At 34.8% G+C, this 24,396-nt stretch overlaps 1 protein-coding gene across 46 annotated transcripts in view; it reads left to right on the top strand.

Moving 5' to 3' along the window:
- DLG2 (discs large MAGUK scaffold protein 2) overlaps positions 1 to 24,396 on the top strand; it is a 2,177,398-nt gene that overhangs the window by 1,220,935 nt on the left and 932,067 nt on the right. The window contains exon 1 of one of the 46 annotated variants that reach the window (XM_056825195.1): positions 19,638 to 19,773. The exons of the other annotated variants lie outside the window; for them this stretch is intronic. Coding sequence (XP_056681173.1) covers positions 19,759 to 19,773 — 15 coding nt within the window. The 5' untranslated portion in view covers positions 19,638 to 19,758. Of the gene's footprint in view, positions 1 to 19,637; positions 19,774 to 24,396 lie in introns of those variants that run through there. 46 annotated transcript variants of the gene reach the window in all.

Genomic DNA, 24,396 nt, shown 5'->3' on the forward strand with positions numbered 1-24,396 from the left:
AAGTTGTTGTATGATCCAGAAATATCTTTTTATGTATTTCTTCTTATGTTTCATTCAATTCATAGGATCACAGAATTTAGAGGCAGAAGATTAGAAGCCTATGAAGTCATCTAATACAAAACCTTCATTTAAAAAAAATGGGGTGGCACCTGAGATTCAGAAATGTAAAACAACATACTGAAAGTCATACACATAAGATGTACAATCAGAATTTGAACTTAGATTCCCTGACTTCAAATCTAGCACTCTTCATCTTACCATATTGGTTTTTCCCTTCTCCATGAATATAGTCTACCTTTTACTTACACTCTTTTATCAGCTACATAATCTATTTTATAATTCTAACTTGTTTTTATTTTATTTTTTCATTATCATGCAAAACATACTTCCATATTGGTCATTATTGTAAAAGCCAAAACCCCAAAATAAAACCATAAATATCCTGATGTGAAAGATGACCCTAACAGTTCTTTCACTTGAGGTGGATAGCATTCCCCATAATAAGTCTTTCAGGATTGTCCCAGATCATTGTATTTCTGAGAGTAACCAAGTTTTCACAGATAATCATCATACAATATTGCTGTTACTGTGTACAATATTATCCCAGTTCTGCTTATTTCACTTTGCATCAGTTCCTGCAGATCTTTCTAGCTTTTTTTCTGAAATCATCTTGCTTATCATTTTTATAGCATAGTAGTATTCCATCACCAACATGTATCACAATTTGTTCAGCAATTCTCCAATTGATGGTCATTCTCTGAAATTTCCAATTCTTTACTACTACAAGAAGTTGCTATAAATATTTTTGTACATGTATGTCTTTCCCCCTTTTTATTGCCTCTTTGGGATAAAGAGCCAGTAGTGGTATTACCAGATCAAAGGATATGTACGGTTTTATAGCCCTTTAGGCATAATTCCAAATTGCCCTCAAGAATGGTTGGATCAATTCACAACTCCACCAACAATGCATCCCAATTTTGACACCACCCTTCAAAATTTACCACTTTACTGCTATATTGGCCAATCTAATAAGGGTGAGATGGTACCTTAGTATTGTTTTAATTTGCATTTCTCCAATCAAAAGTGATTTAGAAAATTTTTCATATGATTATTGATGGTTTTTATTGTTCATATTCATTTGTCATTGTCGTTGGAGAATGGCTAATAATCACATACATTTGACCTAATTCTCTATAAATTTGAGAAATTAGACCTTTATCAGAAAAATTTGTTATAATTTTTTTTCACAGTTTAGTTCCTTTCTAATCTCAGTTACATTAAATTTGTTTGTAAAAGAAAACACTTTTTTTGTAATTCTAATTTGTATAGCAAGTTTCTGTACGACTGCCAGGTTTATGAATTCTATCACTTTTAACCATGGACCTACTGAAATATGTATATAGTGAACTGGAGGGAGCTATAGAATGGGTTACTTTGGGGAAGCTGGGTCTTTAATATCAGTTTTCCTAGAAGCATAGAGAGTGAGAAATTCTGTTAAACTAGATTGTTAAAAGCCTTGAATGTCACACCACATATACATATACTCTCTCTCTCTCTCTCTTTCTCTCTCTCTCTCTCTCTCTCTCTCTCTCTCTCTCTCTCTCTCTCTCTCTCTCTCTCTCTCTCTTTCGCTCTCTCTCTCATACAACTCACACACACACACACACACACACACACACACACACACACACACACACACACACACACATACACTGTGTTTAATCAGAAGGCATTAGAGACCCACTGAAGATTTCTGAGAAATTGGACCTGACCTTTTCTAAGAGTTATTTTTAGAAGGGCTTTGGTCATAGTGAAGGTTGAGTTAGATAACCTCTGAGATCCTTCTCACCAGGAAGTAAGGGAAATATCTAAAGGTGCTGACAATGTGAGCACCAAAGGGAAAAGTCTGTGCAGCCTGTATAATTGAGATGCTGAAATGCTCAATGCATTGATGATAAGAGAGTGCTGTGAAAATTTTCAGTAGAAATATTCTTCCCAGAAATATGTCTTATAGTTCAATTTCTCCCCTTCCCTATGTGTTTTTTTTTACCAAAAATAATCCTTCCAATTCTCATATTCTAATGAAAGAGTGCTGGATTTGAAGTCAGAGGACTTGGGTTCAATTCTGCCCCTTATTAATTGTGTGACCTTAGAAAACACATTTGACTTCTTGGGGCATAATTTTCCTAAACTGTAAAATAAGGAAATTGAACAAGATGTCCTCTCAAACCCATTGTAACCCTAACTATATGACCCTATAAATAAAACCTCTTATTAATATTAGCATATTCAACTGTTGCACAAAGGATAAAAGTTGCCATTTGTTTTGCTTCCATGTATGCTTTAGTATTTTCACTGATGAAGGAAGTCTAGAGTATACAGCTCATTATTTTTTCTCTATTTCTCCCTTCAGCCATTTTTTCATCCATATCATCATTCTAAATTATAATATATAGGATAGGAGGCTCATATATCTGGTAAATATGTTGATTGATCCATTCCTTCAATATATATTTTTGGCAGCCAAAATGGTGATGTGACCTGAGAGATAACTTAAGAGAATCATTTTCTCCAGGAATAATGAAGTGTTTTTCCCATTGTACATTTCCCTAATCAGAACACATTTTGAGTATTGTGTTTGATTCAGGGAAGCTCATTTTAGGAAAAACATTGACAATCCATAAGGAGAAAAGAAAACAGAATGTTGAAGGACTTCATGTTCCTGCCACATGAGGATTGGTTCAAAGCACTAGAAAAGTTTAGCCTTTAGAAGAGAAGTCTAGGGGCAAGATGATTCCTCTCTACAAGTACTTGAAAGAAAGAGCTATTAAGTGGAACCTGAACCATACTTGTTTGTCTCTTTTTTATCTATATCTATAACTCTTATCTTCTGCTTAGAATCAATACTCTGTTTTTGGTTCAAAGCCAGAAGAGGGGTTAGGACTAGGCAATGGGTAAGAAGTCATTTACCTGGGGTTACCCAGATAGGAAATATCTGAAGTCAAATTTGAACCCAGGAGCTCCTATCTCTAGGCCTGGTTCTCAATCCACTGAGCCACCTAACTGATCCCCTGTTTAGTTCTAAAGAGCAAGATTGACTTCAACCAATCGATAAACATTTATTAAGTACCTATTATATGCCAGGTGTCATGCTAAGTGCTGGAGCTGTGGATAAATATTTAAAAGAGATAAAATTAGAAATTTCAACTTGTTACTTTCTTACAAAGGAGCCTTAATGGGGAAAAGAAGCATCTTATATCAGGAAATAACTGGCATAACAATATGTTAAAATAAATGCACCAAATTTCTAAATATATTTCTTGAAAAAATGTTTTTAAAGAAAAGTCATCATTACTTTTAGAGATTATTCACTCCATTGTGCATGTTTTAGCATGTTTTGATTGAGAATCTCACTGGAATTTATCAGTATTGATTAACTAAGTTTTTCAGTGCCTCAATTATATTGTCAAAGTAATTATCCTTAGCTTCTTACAAGTCTTGCTACCTACTTCCCACTTTACATGTTACCACTGGTTCACTGTTGCCTTCTTGATCAACCTTTTTCTGCCCTTCTGGCTTTCACTGACTTCTTTTATCTCTCTTTAGATCCTGACTTCTCATTCTGGATAAATGATCCATCCTTCCCTGGTCCCTTTTCCTAATTTTCTCTTGTCCTTTTCCCCTATGTGTCCTAAATTATTTCCTTTGATGTCTTGAGTTTTTCTTTGATATTCCTCTCGTCATAAAAGCACTATAAAAAACTTCATCTTTAAAATTCATTTCAACCAAAATCCATCCATATCAAATATATAGGAGGAATGAGTCACCTGTATAAGGAGTCTTCAGATTGCCAAAAGATTAATCATAGAAACCTTTAAAAATTGTGAACTTCACATTTATGTGAAATGGGGATTAAACAAGTTTTTTATTCCATGTTATAGAAATCATAACAACATAAAAGAGTTTTGAGAAGGAGATTTCAGTACAGTATGAGAATTTCTTAACAATTTGAGTTTTCTGAAAAAATAAAATAAGCTGTTTCTGGAATCTCCATATTCCTTGTCACTGGGGATATAAGAGGAAAATAAATATCTACTTTTTGTGGTGTTCATATTGTCATAAAGTTAGACCAGATAACCACTAAGGTTTCTTCCTGTACTGATTCTGAAGTAGTAGTAGTAGTAGTAGTAGTAGTAGTAGTAGTAGTAGTAGTAGTAGTAGTAGTAGTGGTAGTGGTGGTGGAAGTGGTGGTGGTGGTGGTGGTGGTGGTGGTGGTGGTGGTGGTGGTGGTAGTAATAGTAGCAGCAGAAGTAGTAGTAGTAACTAACATACATGTAAGCATTTTAAGATTTACAAAATACTTTATATTCTCTTGTTTAATCTTTACAAAGAACCATGTCTAGCAGATGGCTATTATTATCAGCATTTTACAGCTAAAGAAACTGAGTCCAAAAGAGCTTAATTTGCTAGCTGAGTCACACAATGATCTTAATGTCTAGAGCCACCAAGTTGCTTTAATACTTAAGGTGAGATGTATTCCTCACTCTCTGTCCACATTCTTCCCTTTATTCCTCGAGAGTTATACTCTTTCACCCCTTTTTCACAATCTTTTTTTTTTAATTTCCTCATTGAGACTTTTGCTTAAACATGAAGAAACTTCCTCCCAATTCTAGGATATTCATAGTTAATATGTAAAGCATTTTAAAGTACCTAAATAACTCTTGATTAGCTACGAGCTAAGTAAAGGTTCTAAATAATTAAACTATTGTGATCAAGGTCATGTAGTAGCATTCAAAAATCCTTTTCATACCACATAAAAGAATGCTCCAAATCAATAATAATAATAATCCAAATAAAATAATAATCCAAAACAATAATAAAAACATATATCAAAACAGGTTATAACTGACAGTCAAATGGGCAAAGATAACAAAAGATAGAAATAATCAATGATGGATGTTAGTGTACAAAGACAAGTATACCAGTGCATTGTTGGTGGCACTTTGAATAAATGCAGGCGTTTTGTAAAGCATTTTGGAATCTTACAAATAAAATGGCTAAAATATCCACCCAGTGATTCCGCCATGAGGCAAATTGCATGAGACAAATAGAAAAGCATCATATACAACAAAATATTTGTAGCAGTTCTTTTGTGTTACCAAACAACCTAGAAACTAAGTAAATATTAATGGAAGATGACTAAATAAATTATGGTACAGAATGTAATGGAATATCATTGTACTATAAGAAACAGCAAACATGATAAATGTAGAGAAATCTAGTAAAAAAAACTGATACAAAGTTAAGTAAGTAAAGCTAGAAAAAAAGATACATACAATGATTATAAATAGAAGGAACTACCACATAATAATTGAAAAATTATGTTGTAAAATTATAAAGAACAAAGTTGGCCCCAAAGGAATAGACATGACATAATACTACCTCCTATACTAGGTTTGAAATTTTGTTAAAGGTTTTACATTGTATTTTCAGAGGTTTGGTCAGTTTTGCTAATTTTTCCCCTCTTTTTTTTCCTACTTTAAAAAACATTTTGATTTAAGGATTAGCTCTTTGGGAAAGAAGAAAGAATAAAGAGGGGAATCTAGGCAATGATAAAATCAAAGTTAATAAAAATCTATTCTAAAAAAATTTCTTATGGAAAAACCTTAGAGCTTGACTTTTGAAAAGCAGGAAGATTTTTGCCTTTACTTATTAAGACAGTCATTTATGAGATTCTGTCAACAAAGTCTCTACAGTGATTCATGTATTTTTTTCTTGATTTCCCTTTAGTTGGCTTCCTTCTTTTTGAAGTTCACCTTGAAGAAATGAACAACTGTAAGACAATCATTACTTTTTCATTGTGACATGATTAATAGCTTCTGACACAGATGACAGTTCTTTGTAATCTTTATTTTTCCTCCATTCTTCTTCAAGATTTGCATTGAAATGTGTCTCATTCTGGTGAATAAATTTGTACTTTTTTCTCTGGAATTTTTTCCAATTCCCATTTAATTGCAATTGTTATATGCAAGTATATGATTTATCTCTCCAATGGTTCATTTGAGTATCCAGAGAAATGGCAGATATTGAGATATAGCCAAAAAGAAATTGGCTTAAGCTGAACATGAAACAAAGGTGTGGTCTAAAGCAAGTCTATAATAGAACCACATTTGGTTCACCATAGTTTGCCCATATAACAAATGCACAGAATGGAAGCAAGGATTATGACCTTCTCTGGATTCACAAGGACTATGGAAGACTGAACTTTAGAGGTAGTATGGTTTAGTGAAAAGAAAATGGTTTAGTGGTAGACTCAAAAGACCTAGATTCTTCTTATTAAGACCTCTTAATAATGGAATTTAAATGTCCACTATAATAAATAATATAAATACTATTTTGTAATTGTTTCTTCCTAATATAATTCAACCCAGAGAATGTTCCTCATTATTTAAACCAAGTGGTTTACCCCAGTTACTTTATGGCCTTGATTAATATTTCATATAAAATATGTATAGTATCTTTCATGAAACACATTTTAAGCAAAATCTACTCATCATGTTACTAACCTGAAAGAATGGCAGGACTAGATTATTTAGACAAGAGACCTGGTTTCAAATTTGACCTTGTGTGATCATCAGCATATTAATCTCTCCAGTTCTTAATTTCCTCATGCATAAAATACAGCCAATCATAACAAAAAATCTTTAGAATAATCATAAGTAAAGCTTTTTGTAAACTTTAGAGAACTATATAAGGGTGATTTGTGGTATGTTTTGTTCTTTCTCACTTAATTTTCCCATCACCCCCCAATCTAAAATGTTTTCTCTTTTTTCCAGTTCTTTGTTAAATCTTTGTCCTTTGACATCTTTTTTTCCCTGGTGCTTCAAGGCTTATTTCACTTCCTTATTCTATATTAATCATTTCCCTATCTGCCCAATTGATAATGAATGATCTCTCCCTCTTATAGCACCTTCTTATTATCAGTCTATGAATCTATCATAGTTTACATGGGCAATAATATTATGTTAATCTATGTATTAATGCCATATTAGTAATTGTATATTAATACATATGTATTAATACTATTGGGGTATCATATTGTATTATATGGTCTACAACAAAAGTCCTAGAGCAATTTTAATCTATTAAAGCTGAAAGCTGAACTAATGGGAACCATTATTTGAATGCATATTTATTCTTCTCATATGAAATTCTTGAGGGCAAAAGCTTTATATTTTTTAAAATCTTTTTTAGTACATCACACCTTAAGTTACATAAGTACTTTATAAATACTTGGGAGTGCATGAATAAATTGAATGAATGAAGAAATAGATGATTACATTTTGGTGGGTGCTTTTGGACATGCTAAAAATTGTTAAGTCAAACTTTTTTTTCCAAGTAGTAACTGTTTTTAAGCTATAGAGAATTCAAGATGAATATAGCACTGAATCACAATTCTTGAATAAGCATCTTCTTTTAGGGTCCTAAATATTATATTTATTTTTGGTGTTCAAGTTAGCCATATGGGCTATCATCTTAACCACACACTTATTCATGTCTACACATACATGCACACACACACACACACACACACACACACACACACTGAAATTTCATTACAGAAGTCTAATAAATAGCTCCTAACCATCTCTTTTCAAACTAATTTAGCTAAATTTAAAAAGATATAAAAATAAATTTCTATACATGAATTCCAAAAATCATCTGTGTAAAAAGAGTAGAATAGAGTAGAATAGGATAAGATAGCATAGATTGAAATAGAATAAAATAGAACAGTGTAAGACAAGAAGGACACAATTAGTGATTTCCATGGAAAATTTCCTAGGGGGTTTTCCCAACTACAGACTTATTATGAATCAATAGTTTGAATGGACAGCTGGAAAAGGCTAATGTACTACTTTTGCCCTCTGGTCAGACTGTTTCTGGAATGTTGTGGTTGACTTTAGGTACCACATTTTATGTGGTGACATTTACTGACAATCTGACATGATAAAGACTAGAAGGAATATTGACATATATGTGGGTCAGATAAGATGCTCTTCAAGGACCCTTTCCACTTAAAGATCCAATCATTCTATGAAATTCATGTTTGATTTTATCTTTAAAAAAATTTTAACAGGTTTGGGGCATAAATATCTTTGACTCATCTACATATCATACCTTTAAGTCCTCATCCATACATAGTGTTATGAAAAATCACCAATCCTTCAGAATTGATGAATGTATACTGGCATCAGCCTAATTGGTAAATTATATTTAATCCATTTTCATACAGTTGAAACTCAGTATGTAATAAACAACCTAAAGCAATTCTCAAGGGATAACAAAAATTATCTGTTATCTCATGAATATTCTATTTTTTCATTTTGCACAGACAAATGACTTCATTTGAAAGTAATAGAAAAACACTAAATAGCCTACATGAGGGAATTTAGTACTTAGCGTGTCTGGGTCCTAATGAGACCAGCATCTTAGTATCAGTGTTTATATATATTGTAATGATCTGCTACAGCTCACCCTTAAGGATTTATAGACCCTCCTCTTCCTTCTCATATTTCAAAATGGAAGGTTGACATGTTCTGTATTTGCAATTTAGGCCGCCTCTAATTTTGATGAATGCATCAAATCAAAAAACAAACAAACCAACAAATGTGTGAATTAATGAGTTCCCATTCATTCAAAATAATCATAACCCAGCCTTTCCTACCAGGACTATAAGATGATTTTTATAGCACAAATTTTATGGCAATCATAGTACTGAATAAAATCTAGTTTCTATAAAATCTATTCTATAGACCTCACAAAAATAGCTCACATCACTTTATGGTTTAAATTTTTTTTCACAACAACCCTGTGAGATGAGGATACAGGATAAAATTGGAGAAGAGTTGTTTGTACAGTCTGAAACATATATTGCATAATGACCTGTGGCCTAGGGAGTAGGTAAGTAATGTGAAATTAAATTAGAAATTAGATTGGAGCATGGTTGACAAGGATTATAAATGCTAATGTTTGTATTAGAACTCTAGGAAATAGGGAGCCAATGGATATTATTGAGTGAAAGAGTGAAATGCTGAGACCTACATGTTAAGAAATTAAAACTGGCTGCTCTATGAAAAATGAAAATGCCAAGATATTATAGCCTGAAGAAAGAGTCTTGTTAAAAGCCTATGCTAATAGTCTAGATGGGAGGTGATGAGAATCTGACCTGAAATATTTCAGCTATATTACATGTAAAATCAATAGAGTTTAGCAGTTAATAGGCTGTTGGATTATAGGGAGAACAACCATGAAAAAAGAGTAAAATTGGACTAAGTGTTTTTTTTTAAGAACTTAGAATGCCAGAATCACACATAGAGAATAGAATAGAATAGAAACATTTTGGGCAGAAAACGATGAGTTCAAGTTTGGGATATGTGTAGGTTGAGACACTGACAAAGCATCCAGATGGAAATGTTTAGCATGCACTTGGAAAGTTTGGACTCAAACTCTAGTGGTAAAAGATTAGACCTGGATTAGAATTTACTGTATGAAAAAAATTGTACATTTAGAGCTGAATGAGCACCAAAGTTCATCTACTCTTAAGTCCCTCTTTTTAGAGATGAGAAAACTGAGGGTAAGAAACGGGGAGGTATTACCCAAGATCTTATAGACTGTAAAATGCCAGAACCAGGCTGACTCCACAAAATACAAACTCTTGTATTTGAAATTCAAGAGCCTTTACAATTTGACTTTCACCTTCCTTTTCAACCTTCATATGCTATAGTCCTTGACTAAGTTCTGGTCAAACTGAAACATACTTCTTGTCTTTCCTTCTTCCATCTATGTACCTTTGCTAATTAGATCTTTCTTAACTGGAACTATCTCCTCTTCCCCCTTTTTATTGCTAAATAACCTCCCCTTCAGATGCCAGCTTCTCTTTGAAATGTTCACTATTTTGCCCCCTTGATAGGTGTTATAGGAGATAGAGTATTGGGTTCCTGAGTTCAAATCTGGCCTTGGTCACTTAGTTGATGTCTGCCCCTGGGCCAGTCACCTAACCTCTGTTTGACTCAGTTTTCTCCTTAGCAGACTTCAATAAATTAATAATAATAATAACAATAACAAAAGTTGGCATTTATATAATGGACAACTAGGGGGTACAGTGGATAGAATTCTGGGCCCACTTATCTTCTTAAGTTCAGATCTAGCCTCAAAAACTTACTAGCTGTGTGACCTTCAGCAAGTCACTTAACCCAGTTTACCTCATTTTCCTAATCTGTAAAATGAGCTGGAGAAGGAAATGACAAACCAGTACAGTATCTTCCTACAAAAAAGCCCTTATGGGACAGAGTTGGAAATGATTGAAAATGACTGAATAACCACATCGAATTTGTCTCCACAAAACAAATTAGGTAAAACTGATGTCTCCCTCTTAGCACTTAACCTGGAAATCTTTGTACTCATCCTTTTCTCTCTTCCTTCCATTATTCACCAACTACTTTAGATTATAAATTCCCTGAGAAGTTGGCCTTTATCCTCTTCATCTTTACATCCTCAGTGCTTGGACCACAGTAGACTTTTCCTATATTTTATTGAATTAAATTCAATTTCAGATGATATGCACAGTAGTGTTATTAAAAATGCAATCCCCTCTGGAGACCCAATTTATATTGGAGGAATTGGAGGGTTGGGGATTAATGACACTGTGGTGGAGACTACAACAGTCTATTGTTGTCCATGTTTTCTTAGCTAGAATGAGAGCTAAATCAACATACAAATATTTTGTACTTTATACCTAGCATTCTGGAAATGTGTGACAATATTAGTAAAGGTAAAAATAGACCCTTCCCTCAAGGAGTTCACCAGCTAATGGGGAAAAGAATAAAAGTAACTAGATACATACAAAATGTATGCAGATTAGATAGAAAGTAAATTTGGATAGAGAAGACATTAGCAGCTTTGGGAACTAGGAAGAGCCTTTCATGGAAAGTAGCACTTGAGCTAAGGTTTGAAATAAGCCAAGGAAACCAAGAGGTAGAAGTAAGGAAGGAGATATTTCTATACATGGAAGAGCAACTGGGCATTAGCCCAGAAGTCCAGAAACAGAACTACATTTCTATGTGTAAGTAATAGCAAGTAGGGGGCTTTTACCTGGATTGAAAGGTATAAGAAGACTGGAAATATGGGAAGGTGCCAAAAGCATTCATTACCAACCAGAGAAGTGTGTATTGGTCCTAAAGAAGACAGGGCATCACTGGACCTCACTAAGTAGAAAAGAGATGGATAGCATACTCAAGCCAATACTCTGAGGAGAAAAATTCATCTTGGCAACTGAGTGGAGAATGGATTAGAAAAAGGTAGAGAGTTTAGGTTATTAGATTACTGCAACAGCCCTGGGCATGAGGTGATAAGGCCCTGAATCAAGAGGGTGATTGTGGAAGTGAAGAGGAAGAAATGTATATGAGAACTACTGTGAACAGAGAAATGTGAAGATTAGGCAATGAATTAAATCTGTGAGATAGGTCAAAGTGAACAGTGAAGAATAACACTAAGGTGGCAAAAAATTGGAACTTGATGGGATGCCCCCTCATTGGGGAATGGCTGAAGAAACTGTGGTATCTGTTGGTGATGGAATATTATTGTGCTGAAAGGAATAATAAACTGGAGGAATTCCATGGAGAATGGAACAACCTCCAGGAATTGATGCAGAGCGAAAAGAGCAGAACCAGGAGAATCTTATACAAAGACTGATACACTGTGGTACAATCAAATGTAATGGACTTCTCTATCAGCAGCAATTTAATGATCCAGAACAATTCTGAGGGACTTATGAGAAAGAATCCTATCCACATTCAGAGAGAGAACTGTGGGACCAGAAACACAGAAGAAGAACATAGGATTGATCTACATGGTTCATTGGGTACATGATTGAGTATTTGGGCTTTAAAAAATAACTCTATTACAAATATTAATAATATGGAAATAGATTTTGAACAATGATACATGTAAAACCCAGTGCAATTGCTTGTCAGCTCTGGGCATGGGGAGGGAAGAGGGGAAGAAAGAACATGAATCATGTAACCATGGAAAAATATTCTAAATTAATTAATTAAAAATAAAGAATAACACTAAGATCTTAGTCTTGGGGGACTGATAAGATGGTGGCACATATAGGAGTAAAAGGAAAGCTTGGGACAGAGATGCTATTGTACTTTGAATACAGCTTGAGTTAATATTGTTTTCTGGCTTCTGAATGACTTGTTGATTCATATAAGATCAAAAACTATCAATCCCAACCCCTCCAAAGCTCCTTCTCCCCACATATTCTCAGACACTTTTTTTACATGTCTATACAATTTCTATTGTTTTCTGACATTTTGTGATCTATGTTCTCTGCCATCCACCTGCTCACCTTTCTCCCCAAGACAGCAGGTCATATGATAAAAGGTGTAAATGTATTATCGTGCAATGCATATTTCCATGTTCATCATGTGAAAGAAGACAGATTTTGCTTATGCTAGAGAAAAATTTATGGAGGAAATTAAGTGAGGAATGGAATGCTTCAATCTGAATTCATAATCTCTCAGTTCCTTCTATGGTGGTAGAAAGCCTTTTTAGTCATGAGTCCCTTGGAATTGTTCTGAATCCTACATATCCTTCTCCGACATGTTGCTCTCTGGTCAAGTTGTTCTGAATCATTCTGCTCACTTGATGTATGGAACAAATTCCTAATTATACTTTTCTACTTTTACACAACAGAAACTATAATTTGCCATGGCTATTCTAGTCATTGTTGTGTCAATGAGTCCAATTAAATATTATAGTTGGCAGAACCATTAAAGCCAGGCCACTCCTCTTCACATTTCTAGATTATTATATTATTTGAGTTTTTTGTAAATCATCCTTGCAAGCCCCCCTTCAAAAAATGTAATAACAGAAGTTCAGGACTGTAATTTATGGTTTTATCTTGTCTCTAATTCAAACAAACCATTTATTTGACTATTCATCAACCATCCTAGTCATATTTTCTGTCTCCGGAGGAATGTATGCAATTCATTTGCAAATTACATTCTGATTTTATTTTGATATTTTGGCAGCACATTACCTTCTGAATGGACTAGTTTAATGCTATTCATTTCCCTGTACCCTCGCACAACCAATCTAGATGATCAGCTAGAGGCCATTAAATGCAATTCAGTTCCTTTAAAAACAAAACCAAGAGAGAAATCAACTTTGCTTATGTTGGATACATTTCCTCATAGCTTCGAACTCTTCTGAGAATTACTAATGAATTACTAATGTAGACAAAATTCCAATAAGTGGAAGCACTAAGTTTTCTAGTTCCCCAAAGTTAGAGTGATTCACTATAAATCACTTTATCCTCCTCAGTGTAGAATAAAAAATGACAACATATTGATAGCATTAGTCTTTTGTCCCAAAAATGGTCAATGATATTCCCATTTTTTTTTACCCTGAAAAGAAAGATGTTAGTCTCCTTTTTATTGTACATTTAGTATTTCTTTTAACATTCTTCTTAGGTACTTCACCCTGATATCATAATAAAAGGTCAGATTTAGATACTGATATGTAGTTCAACCCTGTTACTTTAGAGATGAGTTATTAAGACATATAGAGGTTAAGTGACTTATCTATGGTCACACAGCTAATCAGCGGCAGAAATTCTATATGAACACAAGTCCTCTGGCTCCAAATCTAATTCTTTTTCCACAGCACCATATCTCCTCTCTGAAGGTTACCTTTCTCATTCATTTACCTCATCCATTCAACATTTTTAAATGGCTAATATGTGGCAGGTTCTGGAATACAAAGACAAAAAAAGCCCCTGACTTCAGAAGTTATATTCTATATTCTACTAGGGGAACAATACATATATATGTATAAATATATATCACTGAGTGATGATGATGATTATGATGACAGTTAAGGGTGCTTTTATATTTCAAAAGCATCAGTATCATGTTCTTATAAAAGCATAGTATCATATTTAATTTGATCCTTGACCCTGTGTAATAGATATTATTCATTTTATCACTTTGAAAATGAGGAAACTAAGGCAGAAAGAGGTTAAGTGATTTTCCCAGTAAGAGACTAGAGCTGTATTTGATCTCTGGTCTTCCTCACTCCAGATGTAGTATCACCGTATATCCATAGAGAAAACAAGCACAAACTAATATGAGTGGGAATCATCTTAAAGGCCATGCTCTGAGAACCATCAAGGGATTTACAACTGTCTTGAAGCTGAAACCTCTCCTAATATTGTCTCCCTCATTAGAATATGTTCTCTTCAAGAGCTGAGGATGTACTGTTTCTAATTTGTATTTTAAATGCTTACATACAATATGCACTTAAAACTTTTTAAAACAAAAATTCATTCATTAGGAAGAACTGGGATTGCCATCCTCACATTACCACATTCTAATTGTGTGGCTTTAGTCAAGTTTCTTAAGTACTTTCTGCCTAAATTTCCACATCCAAGTCCATTGCCCTATCTTTTATGCCATGGAAATGTTCCAGGCATAATACTATTTTTATTTTTTCCAAATTACATGTCAAAACAATTGTTATCTAGTCTCCCATCAGTTTTTGTCAGATAGTGAGTGCTTCTTCCAAAGCCTGCGCCTTTGGATTTGTAAAATACTAGGTTACTTTGGTAATTTATCATTGCATGAGGAATGCCTAGCCTATGCCATTGCTCTACCACTCTATTTTTTAGCTAGTGCCAAATTGCTTTGATGGTTGCCACTGTATAATGTAGTTTGAGCGCTAGTTCAGTTAAGCAACCTTCCTTCATAATTTTAATAATACCCTTGATGTTCTATGTCTTTTGTTCTTCTAGATGAATTTTGTTATTATTTTTCTAACTCTATCAAATAAATTTAGGTAGTTTAATTGGTATGGAACTGAATATATGAGTTAATTTAGGTAGAATTGTCAGTTATATTATATTGACTCATCCTATGCATGAGCATTTAGTTTTGTTTTTTTTTTCAATTTACGTAGATCTGACTTTATTTGTATAAAAAGTTTTTTGAGATTGTGGTCATATAGTTTCCGGGTTTATCTTAGCATGTGATATGATCAGATTCATAATGAATAAAATGACTATAGCATGTATGAATAACATATTGGAGAAGGGGAAGAGATAAAAAGAGAACTGGAAGGAGATAATTTCAGTAGTTCAAATTAGGGACTATTTATTGTTGTTCATTCATTTGTGTCCAACTCTATGAGGGACCTCACTGACACATCAGACCCTTTTATCTTTTACTCTCTCCTAAAATCTGTCAAAGCTCATATTTATTGCTTATATGATGTTATCTATCGATCTCATCTTCTACTAGTAGTCTCCTCTTTTTGACTTCATTCTTTCCCAACATGAGCGTCTTTTCCAGTGAATCCTGTCTTCTCATTATTTGGCCAAAGTATGTAAGCTTCAGTTTCAGTACTTGTCCTTCCAGTGAGTAGTCTGAGGGATCATAAGACCACAGATTTAGAGTTTCAAGGGACTTTGGAAGTTATCAAGCCTTTTGTGTTATACATGATAAAATGGAACTGAGGCAGACAGAGAGGTTAAGTGATTTATTTGTTCAAGCTGACCTCGCTGGTAAATGTCTGAAGCAGATTTAAATCCTGGTCAACCAGACTCCAATATAGTTGCCATATACCATAGCCTGTACCAAATGGTGGCTTTGAAATATAAGGGAAGGATTCCGTGTAAGAGACATAATAGTGGACTTATATCAACAGAGTTTCAGTTGTCCCAAGCACTACCTTCAGTTCTCAGCACCCTCTTAACACATGCATAGTTAAACTAATTATTTCCCTTCATGGTTTAACTTTTTTTTCTTTTCACACAGCCTTCTCTGTTTGAAACTCAGGGTCATCTTTGATCCTCCGTTTTCCTTCATGTCTCATACCCAATCAGTCACTGACTCAGAAAAAAGTAAACAGCATTGGAACTGGCTGCAAAATTAAAGTTTCTAAATATGGTCATCATCACACTCTCCTACTCAGACAACTTCAAAAGTTCCCCTTTCCCAACAGTATAGAGTTTGAACTTTTAACTTGATTTTTCTGTCTCTCTCACTCTAATGAAGAATAGGAAGGCTTTGCTCCAGACAGTGAGTTTCCTTTAACCTCACCAAATAGATTGTGTCAGTTTACATAATCCCAAACTTCACTTCAGCATGAAGCCTTCTCTACCAGCTGTCACAGAAAGCAACAGAATCAGAATCTGAGATCGGGAAGGATCTTTTCTAGATCATCCTATTTTTTTGACAGGATTCTACCACCCTCCCCTATTGCCATAATATAACCAGCAAGTAGTCATCTGCCACTTTTTGACGACCTCCAAGGAGGGAGAAACCCAGTTCTGACCCCTACTTAATAAATGCCTTTTACCTGTAGTATCAAATATAAAATCCTCTACTTGGTGTTCATAGTCCTTCATAACTTGGTCGCTTCCTACCTCTCCAGCCTCCTGAAATCTTATTCTCTTCTATATACTCTGTGTTCTAGTGAAACTAGCTTCCTCATTATTCCTCAAACAAGACACCCCATCTCTTGATATCAGATGTTTCCCTTGCTGTCTCCAACTCCAGGAATGTTTCCTTTCCTCATCTGCTTCCTGTCTACTCTGGCTTCCTTCTAGTCTCTCTTAAAACCTCACATTTTCCAAGAAAACTTTCTCAATCTCTCAATTTCAGTGCCTATTTACCATTTACTTTTGTCCATTTGTCCATCAGATAGCTTGATTTTACATAGTTAACTATATATTGTCTAGCCCATTCGACTGTGGGCTCCATAAGAATAGAGACTATCTTTTTTTCCTTTGCTTGTACCCCCAATATTAGCACAGTGCCTGGATCATAAAAGGTACTTTATAAATATTTTTAACTGACTAACTGACTTCCTGAGACGAGGCTTGATGTCCTGAGTAATTGTGCTTATAAATGTCTCTGGATTCTCACTTCCTGTGTTATTTTTTATTATAGTGAATTGTATAGAATCATGAACTGGCAGAACTAAAAGGGACCTTAGAGGTCAGCTGGTCCAATCCTTTATTTCATAAATAAAATAACTCAGACCAAAGAAGATAAAGTGACTTTAACAGTCATACAAGTCTTATACATAAATCTGAAGAGGGAAAATAAGTCATATAATATGAATATATGTGTCAGGAGGGAAAGTTAATTCTATCCACTTTACCTTAATGATATAAAAAGGAAGGAAATTAGTATTTATTAAATGTCCACTGTGTTCCAGGCACCTTGCTAAGCATTTTTCAAATATTATCTTCTTTGATCCTTACAGTAGCCTAAGAGATAGGTACTGTTATTATTCCCTCTTTGTAGTTAATAATACTGAGTATGAGAAAAAATAAATGACATGCCCAGGGTCACAAAGCTAGTAAGCATTTGAGGCTACATTTGAACTCAAGTCTTTCTCAATATGGTAGCTAGGTAGCATGGTAGATAGAGTACCAGGCCTGGAGCCAAGAGGATCTGAGTTCAAATGTGACCTCATATATTTTCTAGCTGTTGATCCTGGGAAAATGACTTAACCCCAATTGCCTAGCACTTACCACTCTTCTATTTTAGAATCAATAGTATCAATTCTGATAAAAAGTAAAAGTTAAGAAAAAAAATATATAGTATCCACTTTACCACCTAAAGTCACCTAGTATATATCCAGGGTTAGAAGTTTTATTTCTAGACTGCATGTTGATCATTGGAATATTAGGTTGGATAAGTGTATCTCCTCAGGCCATCTTTGATGAAGGGTTTTGGCCACATAATCTCAGGGTTGATATAGGATGCATTAATGAAGTGAGCTTAATTATATTGGCAGTGGAACTATGGATAATCACAATAAGTACAACAACAATAATAATATCATTCACATTTATATAGTGCTTTAAAGCTTAGAAGTAGTTTTCTTACAATAATCTCATGAAGTAAGCAGCATAAATATCATCCCCATTTTATATATGAGAAAACTGAGAGTCAGAGAATAATTCGCCTAGGGTTATACAGAAGCAGGAAAAAAGTAATTGATAGAGCCTAACTGCAAAAATAAATTACATTTATCATGATTACAAGTATCATGTTTAAGCCTGATAATCTGTGAGTTCCCACTCATTAAGACTGCTTGATTAAAAACTTCTTTCATCATCTCTTTGTTGATCAGAAGAGACTCTGGAGGAAATCAATAGGTTTTTGGTATCCATCTTCACTCTTGAAAGAGTTATGCATTTGAGACTCTAAACTATGCTTTAAAGGGGTTTTAGTTTTAGTTCTAGCTTTTTGAAAATTCCTGAAATACTTTTGTCATTAGAGAGAGGCCAACTTTTTCCAAGTAACCCAGAATGAACATGGCATATTTATAATGCCCAGCTACTGTCTTTCCTCTCATTCATTGTTTTCTTTATTCTCTACTCTCTCTTTTGCCTTCAGTTTCCTATATGTGTACTCTATTTCCTGACTCCTATTGCTCTGGGGCCATGTTAGTTATTCCCAGTTTGTTAATTGCTAATAAAGTTTCCCAAACTTTCCTGGAGGCAGGAACTGCTAGGAAGAAACATTTCCCAACATCAGATGTTCTCAGAATTCTGAGCACCAATTTAGTCTAGTTTTCTCATTTTAATAAATTAGTTTTAAAAGATGGCCAGGAGAAAGTAAAAAATTTGCACAAAGCCCATTTCAGTGGCAATCTACAAGCATATTTGTAAGTATCTTTCCTGTGCATGACATTAAAAGGAAGATAACATTTAGAGAATTTGGGAAAAAAGAATTAGAAAATTGGAGAATTGAAAAGTCACATATCCTTTCCACATGAGGCTTATATTCTAGTGTGTTCTGGCAGTGAAAAGTGAGAGATAAAAGCACAAACTCAAGTAGTCATAATTTGTTGTGCTTCAGTCGTTTCAGTTGGCTCTTATTCTTGTGACCCCATTTGAGGTTTTCTTTCCAGGGTTGGGATACTGGAGTAGTTTGCCATTTCCTTCTCCATCTCATTTTACAGATGAAGAAACTGAGACTAACAGGGTGAAGCGACTTGTCCAAGATCACACCACTAGGAAGAGTCTGAGATTAAATTTGAACTCATGTCTTCCTGATTCCAGGCAGGAGACTCTACCACTGTGCAACCTAGCTGCCATTATGTCACCTAACTACCCATAATAGATTTGAGGACTTCAAGTCAGGAAGGAATCTGCAAGTATTGCTGCATGATTAGGACAAATTCTGACGTTCCTTTCAACTGTTTGACTCTGTGATTTCAGGATCCTACTTTCCCCAGACTCACAAAACTGAATGACCCTATTTCATCTCTCTGAGTCATGTTACCCTTTAGTCTGCTTTTTTTTTATCTATGGGGGCTACCCACTGGCAGATACTAACTCTCCCTCCCCAAGCCTCTGCACTAGCTCAACACTGATGCATTGCAAATAGAAACTCAGAAATTTCCCAAGATATATGTCCACCATTATGTTGATCTATCCTTGGCTCTTTTTTTAAAATCACTCCCTTCTGTGAGATTAACAGAGTGTTCTATGCAATCATTACAGTGTGTCCATCATTCAGTTGCCAAAATACTAGATTGAACTCAGTGTCCGAATTCCTTCCTTCCTCGCTTCCTCCATAGCAGCTTTGCATTTCTTTCTTGATTCCAGTAAGAGAGTACATTTATTTGAAAATAATTATTCATTAAAGCATTTATTAACTTCAAGCAGACTGGATGACCACTCATCAGGTATGTTCTAGTGGGGATTCCTTCAAGGATGGGTTAGAGTAGGCAGCCACCGAGATCTCTTCAATCTCTGAGATTCTGTGATCTTAGGATCTTGCTAGTCTTTTGATTCAGCATGCCAGAGTACATTGCTTAATATCACCCTCTCCTTTCCAGAAGCTTTGGTCTCCTGAATACAGAAAACAAATTATAGTGTTTGCTTTAAGAAGTTAACCTCAATGGTATGCTCTCTTCTCAGCTTTTAAATTATGGCTGTTCACAATAGTTAATTTATAGTCTTCCCTAACAAAATATATCTACGCTTCTACCTGACCCCTGAAACTAACTTTTCAGGAAGTTAGAGTTTTCACAGAGAACTGAGACATATGCTCTAACAATGACTACTTTACCTTTTCACATGATCTGTTGGACTTTGTGGTGGTGGGAAGGATGGATTTTCTTGCCCTGCTCTCCACCAAGTCCTTTTCTATCCAGCCTCACTGTGATCTCCCCTTGCTCCATGCTAGAAAACCCTTCTTGATTTTCCTAGATCAGGACTATCATCTGTTATGAAAGAAGCTACTGATTATTTACCAGAAACCTTTAAATCAAAATGTTTTATTGTTTTCTGTGGTGGTCTGGGGTAGGAATGGGTGTGTGAATTTTTATTGATTTTTAGGAATTTATAATCAGGAAGGGGTGCTAAGCATCACTTCTTCCACTGGTTTAGAGAAGGAACTTTTGGATAATTTTCCATAGCACCCATTCCTCCCAACTGGACATACCTTCAGAGGGCATGTGGTGATTATTTCTGTCCCCTGATCCATCAGTTAAGGATTTCTATAACAGATAGTCTCATTTTATGAAAGAGAATGACTTAAAGGAAACCTAAATTTATTTCCAGGAATTCAAAGAACAAAAAGGAAATTGCATAGCCTGAGAACTTGCCTAGTCTTCTCAATGAGAAAACTAGGAATGAACTTGAAATGAACTGAATCTGTTTTTCTCTTAATCAATCTATGGTATGTTTCCCTCTTCTGTACATCTCACATCTCACAGTGTGTGATTCCATGCTCTCCTATCTATCACACTCAAATGCTATTGATTCATTTGACTTTTCAACAGCATTTGTTGGCCTACTTATCATTTTTAGTAAGCTAGATTCACTTTTCTACCCCTTCCCTTTTGACTTCCTTGTAACCTGTCTTGTATCAAAGTAAAGTTGGAAAAAGAATCAGTTGTGTGGTGTGCCTTCCTAGCTACGTTTAAAAAATAATCACTTGTAACATTCTTCTTTTAATGGTTTTTTAGTTCCAAATTCTCTCACTTCTTGCCCCTCCCAAACCATTAAGGAAGCAAAAATATGAAATAAAATATACATATGAAACCATGTAAAACATATTTTCATATTAGCTATGTTGCAAAAAAGCAAGAAAATAAGTGAGTGAAAAAATATACTTCAGCTTGCACTCAAATTTCATCAATTCTCTCTCCAGGTGTGTATAGCATTTTTTCATCACAAATCCTTTAGAAATATTAATCATCATGTTGATCAGAGTAGCCAAGCCTTTCAAAACTGATCATCATTACTATATGGTTGTTATTGTGTACAATGACCTTTTGGTTCTACCTAGTTACATTTTGTAAAAAAAATATGTTGGTGCTGTACTCTATGGGCAATTTAAGAATTGTTTTCCAGGGTAATTTTAACTACACTGTGATAACCTATATATAAAAGGTGACTAGATTGAACTATTCTACTTGCCTCCTCATGTACTATCTTTTCATCACCAAAAAAAAAAAAACTGACAGGAATGTGTTGAATTGGTTATTCATCTCAATTTAATCCCTTGGTTTCAAGTTTGAAATCCATATATGTACAGAAAAAAATATTTAATATTCAAGCTACAAAATTTAATTTCTCCAACAATTTTTATGCTAAATAATAGTCCTGCTGTTCTTGATCTGGTTGCCTGTTTCTTTAAGAGTGGTTCTGGCTTTTATAAGCCAGCTTTTGCTGAAGAATTGACAATTTTCCTGGTTGGAAAATAGTTTGCAGAGGTGGGAGGAACAGAAGGATTGGGTTAAAGAGAACTGTGGCTTTGTGTTTGTGGATTTTCAAGCCAATTCTGAAAAGGAGTAATTCTGGTTTTCATTTCTCACTGTACCATCAACTCAGTGGGTCCAATCTTCATTGGAAAGCCTTGGAACATTCCTTTGAATTCAAAAATTCTTTTCTAATGGCTTTTTGCAAAAGAAAACCCACCAGTTTTCTACAGTAGGAGAGATAACCAGACATATTAAAGCCCTGATGTCTCTGAAATGCAAGGTATTCATCAGAACCTATTTCTTTTGCGCACTCTATATACAAGAAGTTTGTGGATAGGTAAAAGTGTTTGTACTAACACCCACACAGACATACGGTGTCTATGAAGTGTTCTCTCTACATTCATACATATTTACCATATTATTACATGAATTTATGATTTTATTTTGTCCACTGACATATATGGCAACCCATTTATAATGCAGAGGATAATCTTCGATGTTGATGTGACTGGGAAATGCATGACTCATTGACTTATTACATGATGAACCTCTCCAAATTTAACATGATTGGCTTTGAATATTATACTCATAGACCATCACTAGACCCCTATTTATAGTTCTTCCAGCTTTGTATATGTATCCATTCAGTGTCAGGAAGATCTCAGTTCAAGTCTTGCCTCTGACTCATATTTGCTTTGGGCTAAAAAAGACAAGAATATAAGACTAAACCAAAGGACCAAGCTGTACCCACTGACATAGTATGTGTGCACATAGTAGAGACAGTAGGATGGTTTCAAAGTAAATTATAATGCCTACTTATAATTATTTGGGGGAGAAGAACATTTGTACAGATAGAAAAAATTATAGGAAAATTTTAAATGACAAAAAACAAACTTTATTTAAAAATCTTGGATCAGTTGACACAATCGATACACCTAATCCTTCTAAGGTCTTACTCCCCCACACAACCAATTAAGACTCTAAGTGATAGATAAGCTGTCTTATTCATTAATAAAAGAAACTTCCAAACAAGGAGTTGCTTTTGTTGATGAAGTGCTAGTAGCTGTCTCTCCCCTGCCTCCACAAATTAACTTATACACATGATCACATACACCTGTATATGCATAGGTAGGAATGCATTCTAAATCACACCTCTAGGCATAGCCAATATGTTGTTATCTATTTAAGCAGATTAGAGTTATTCTTGTTTGGAAATCTAGTTGCCTTCCTCTCTCCAAAGCCCTACTGTTTTTAAGCCTCTGCAAAACCTCACTGGGAAACAAGGCTGTTCTCACAAGATCACATTTTGTATGTTTGATTATGGGCAGGTCGACGTGAAACTGTGTATAAAATGTACTAGAAGTTGGATCCAAAGGCAGTGGCGTCATTGGCAATCTGCTTGATATTAAGAAAGAGAAAAGCTACAAGCATTTTTTAAAGTATTATAATCATGCAGCATTAGTGGTTATATTTTAGTGACTTGTGCAAAGACCACTGGCCAGATTGCATGGGTGATTTTTTTTTTGAGGGCAGAAATTTCTATGAAAAGTGAAAGCTGACTGATTGTATCTTAAAGCTCTTTTCTTTGTGTAAGAGATGAAGAAAAAGCTAGGGAATACTCTGATAGTTCTGGCTAATAGTTTAAAGTTGCCGATGAGATTTGCCCACATGTTACGTCTGCAAAGGTCACACATTAAGTCTGATATGCTTAATGGTCAGCCATTGAACTTGGGAAATCTGGATAGGAGTGATGTTTGTATGGGGAGATCCTACTGGTAAGAAGTCTAATAATACTTCCTGGCAGAAAAGGATTCATTCCTTCAATGCTAGTCATGGGAAAAGTGGGCTCACATTTTTTCAGATGTGTTTTCTCTTGTGGTCTTGGCAGGCCTGAGCTCTGAAGCAGCCTCCCAAGGCCTTGTTTCCCTCCCCTTTATTTGGCAAAAGTAGTCCTGGGTGGGGATTTAACTTATAGAGCAAATAAAGGAGCTTTTTTTTTAGGACAACAACCTAAAAGGGATTTCATAAGTACACAAACTCTCCTTTTTGAATATATGGAATTCTTTGTACTCTGATGAAAACTAGTGATCTCTTAAAGTTGGATATGGATACTTAGCAATTGACCTTTTTCTAATAATCCTTTACAGGTAAAGAATCGGCCTTTAGTACCTTTGATGGAACCTCCTTTTTTTTTTTTACATTACTCCATTTCACAGACCACATGCTAGCCAAATTGTCAGTTAATCAGTGAACAACCATTTATTAAGTAATTACTTATGTGCCAGGCCCCGTACCAAGAAGTTGGTTTACAAAGAAAGGCAAAAATAGTCTTTCCCTTCAGGAAGCTCACATTAAAGTGAGGGGAAAACAGTAAATAACTAGGTACGTACATGATAAATGCATAAAAGATGAAAGGTAATCTCAAAAGGAAGGTACTTACAGCAACAATGGGAAAGAGGGAGGTGGACAGGAAATGTCTCCCACAGAGAGGGAATTTGATTTGCATCTTGACGAATGCAAGGGAAGCAAAGAGGCAGAGATGGGCAGGAAAAATATTCTAGGCATTGGGTTTTGTATGCCAACTATGCCAGTGTAAAA

Source organism: Monodelphis domestica, chromosome 4 (assembly GCF_027887165.1).
Source record: "Monodelphis domestica isolate mMonDom1 chromosome 4, mMonDom1.pri, whole genome shotgun sequence".
NCBI lineage: Eukaryota > Metazoa > Chordata > Mammalia > Didelphimorphia > Didelphidae > Monodelphis > Monodelphis domestica.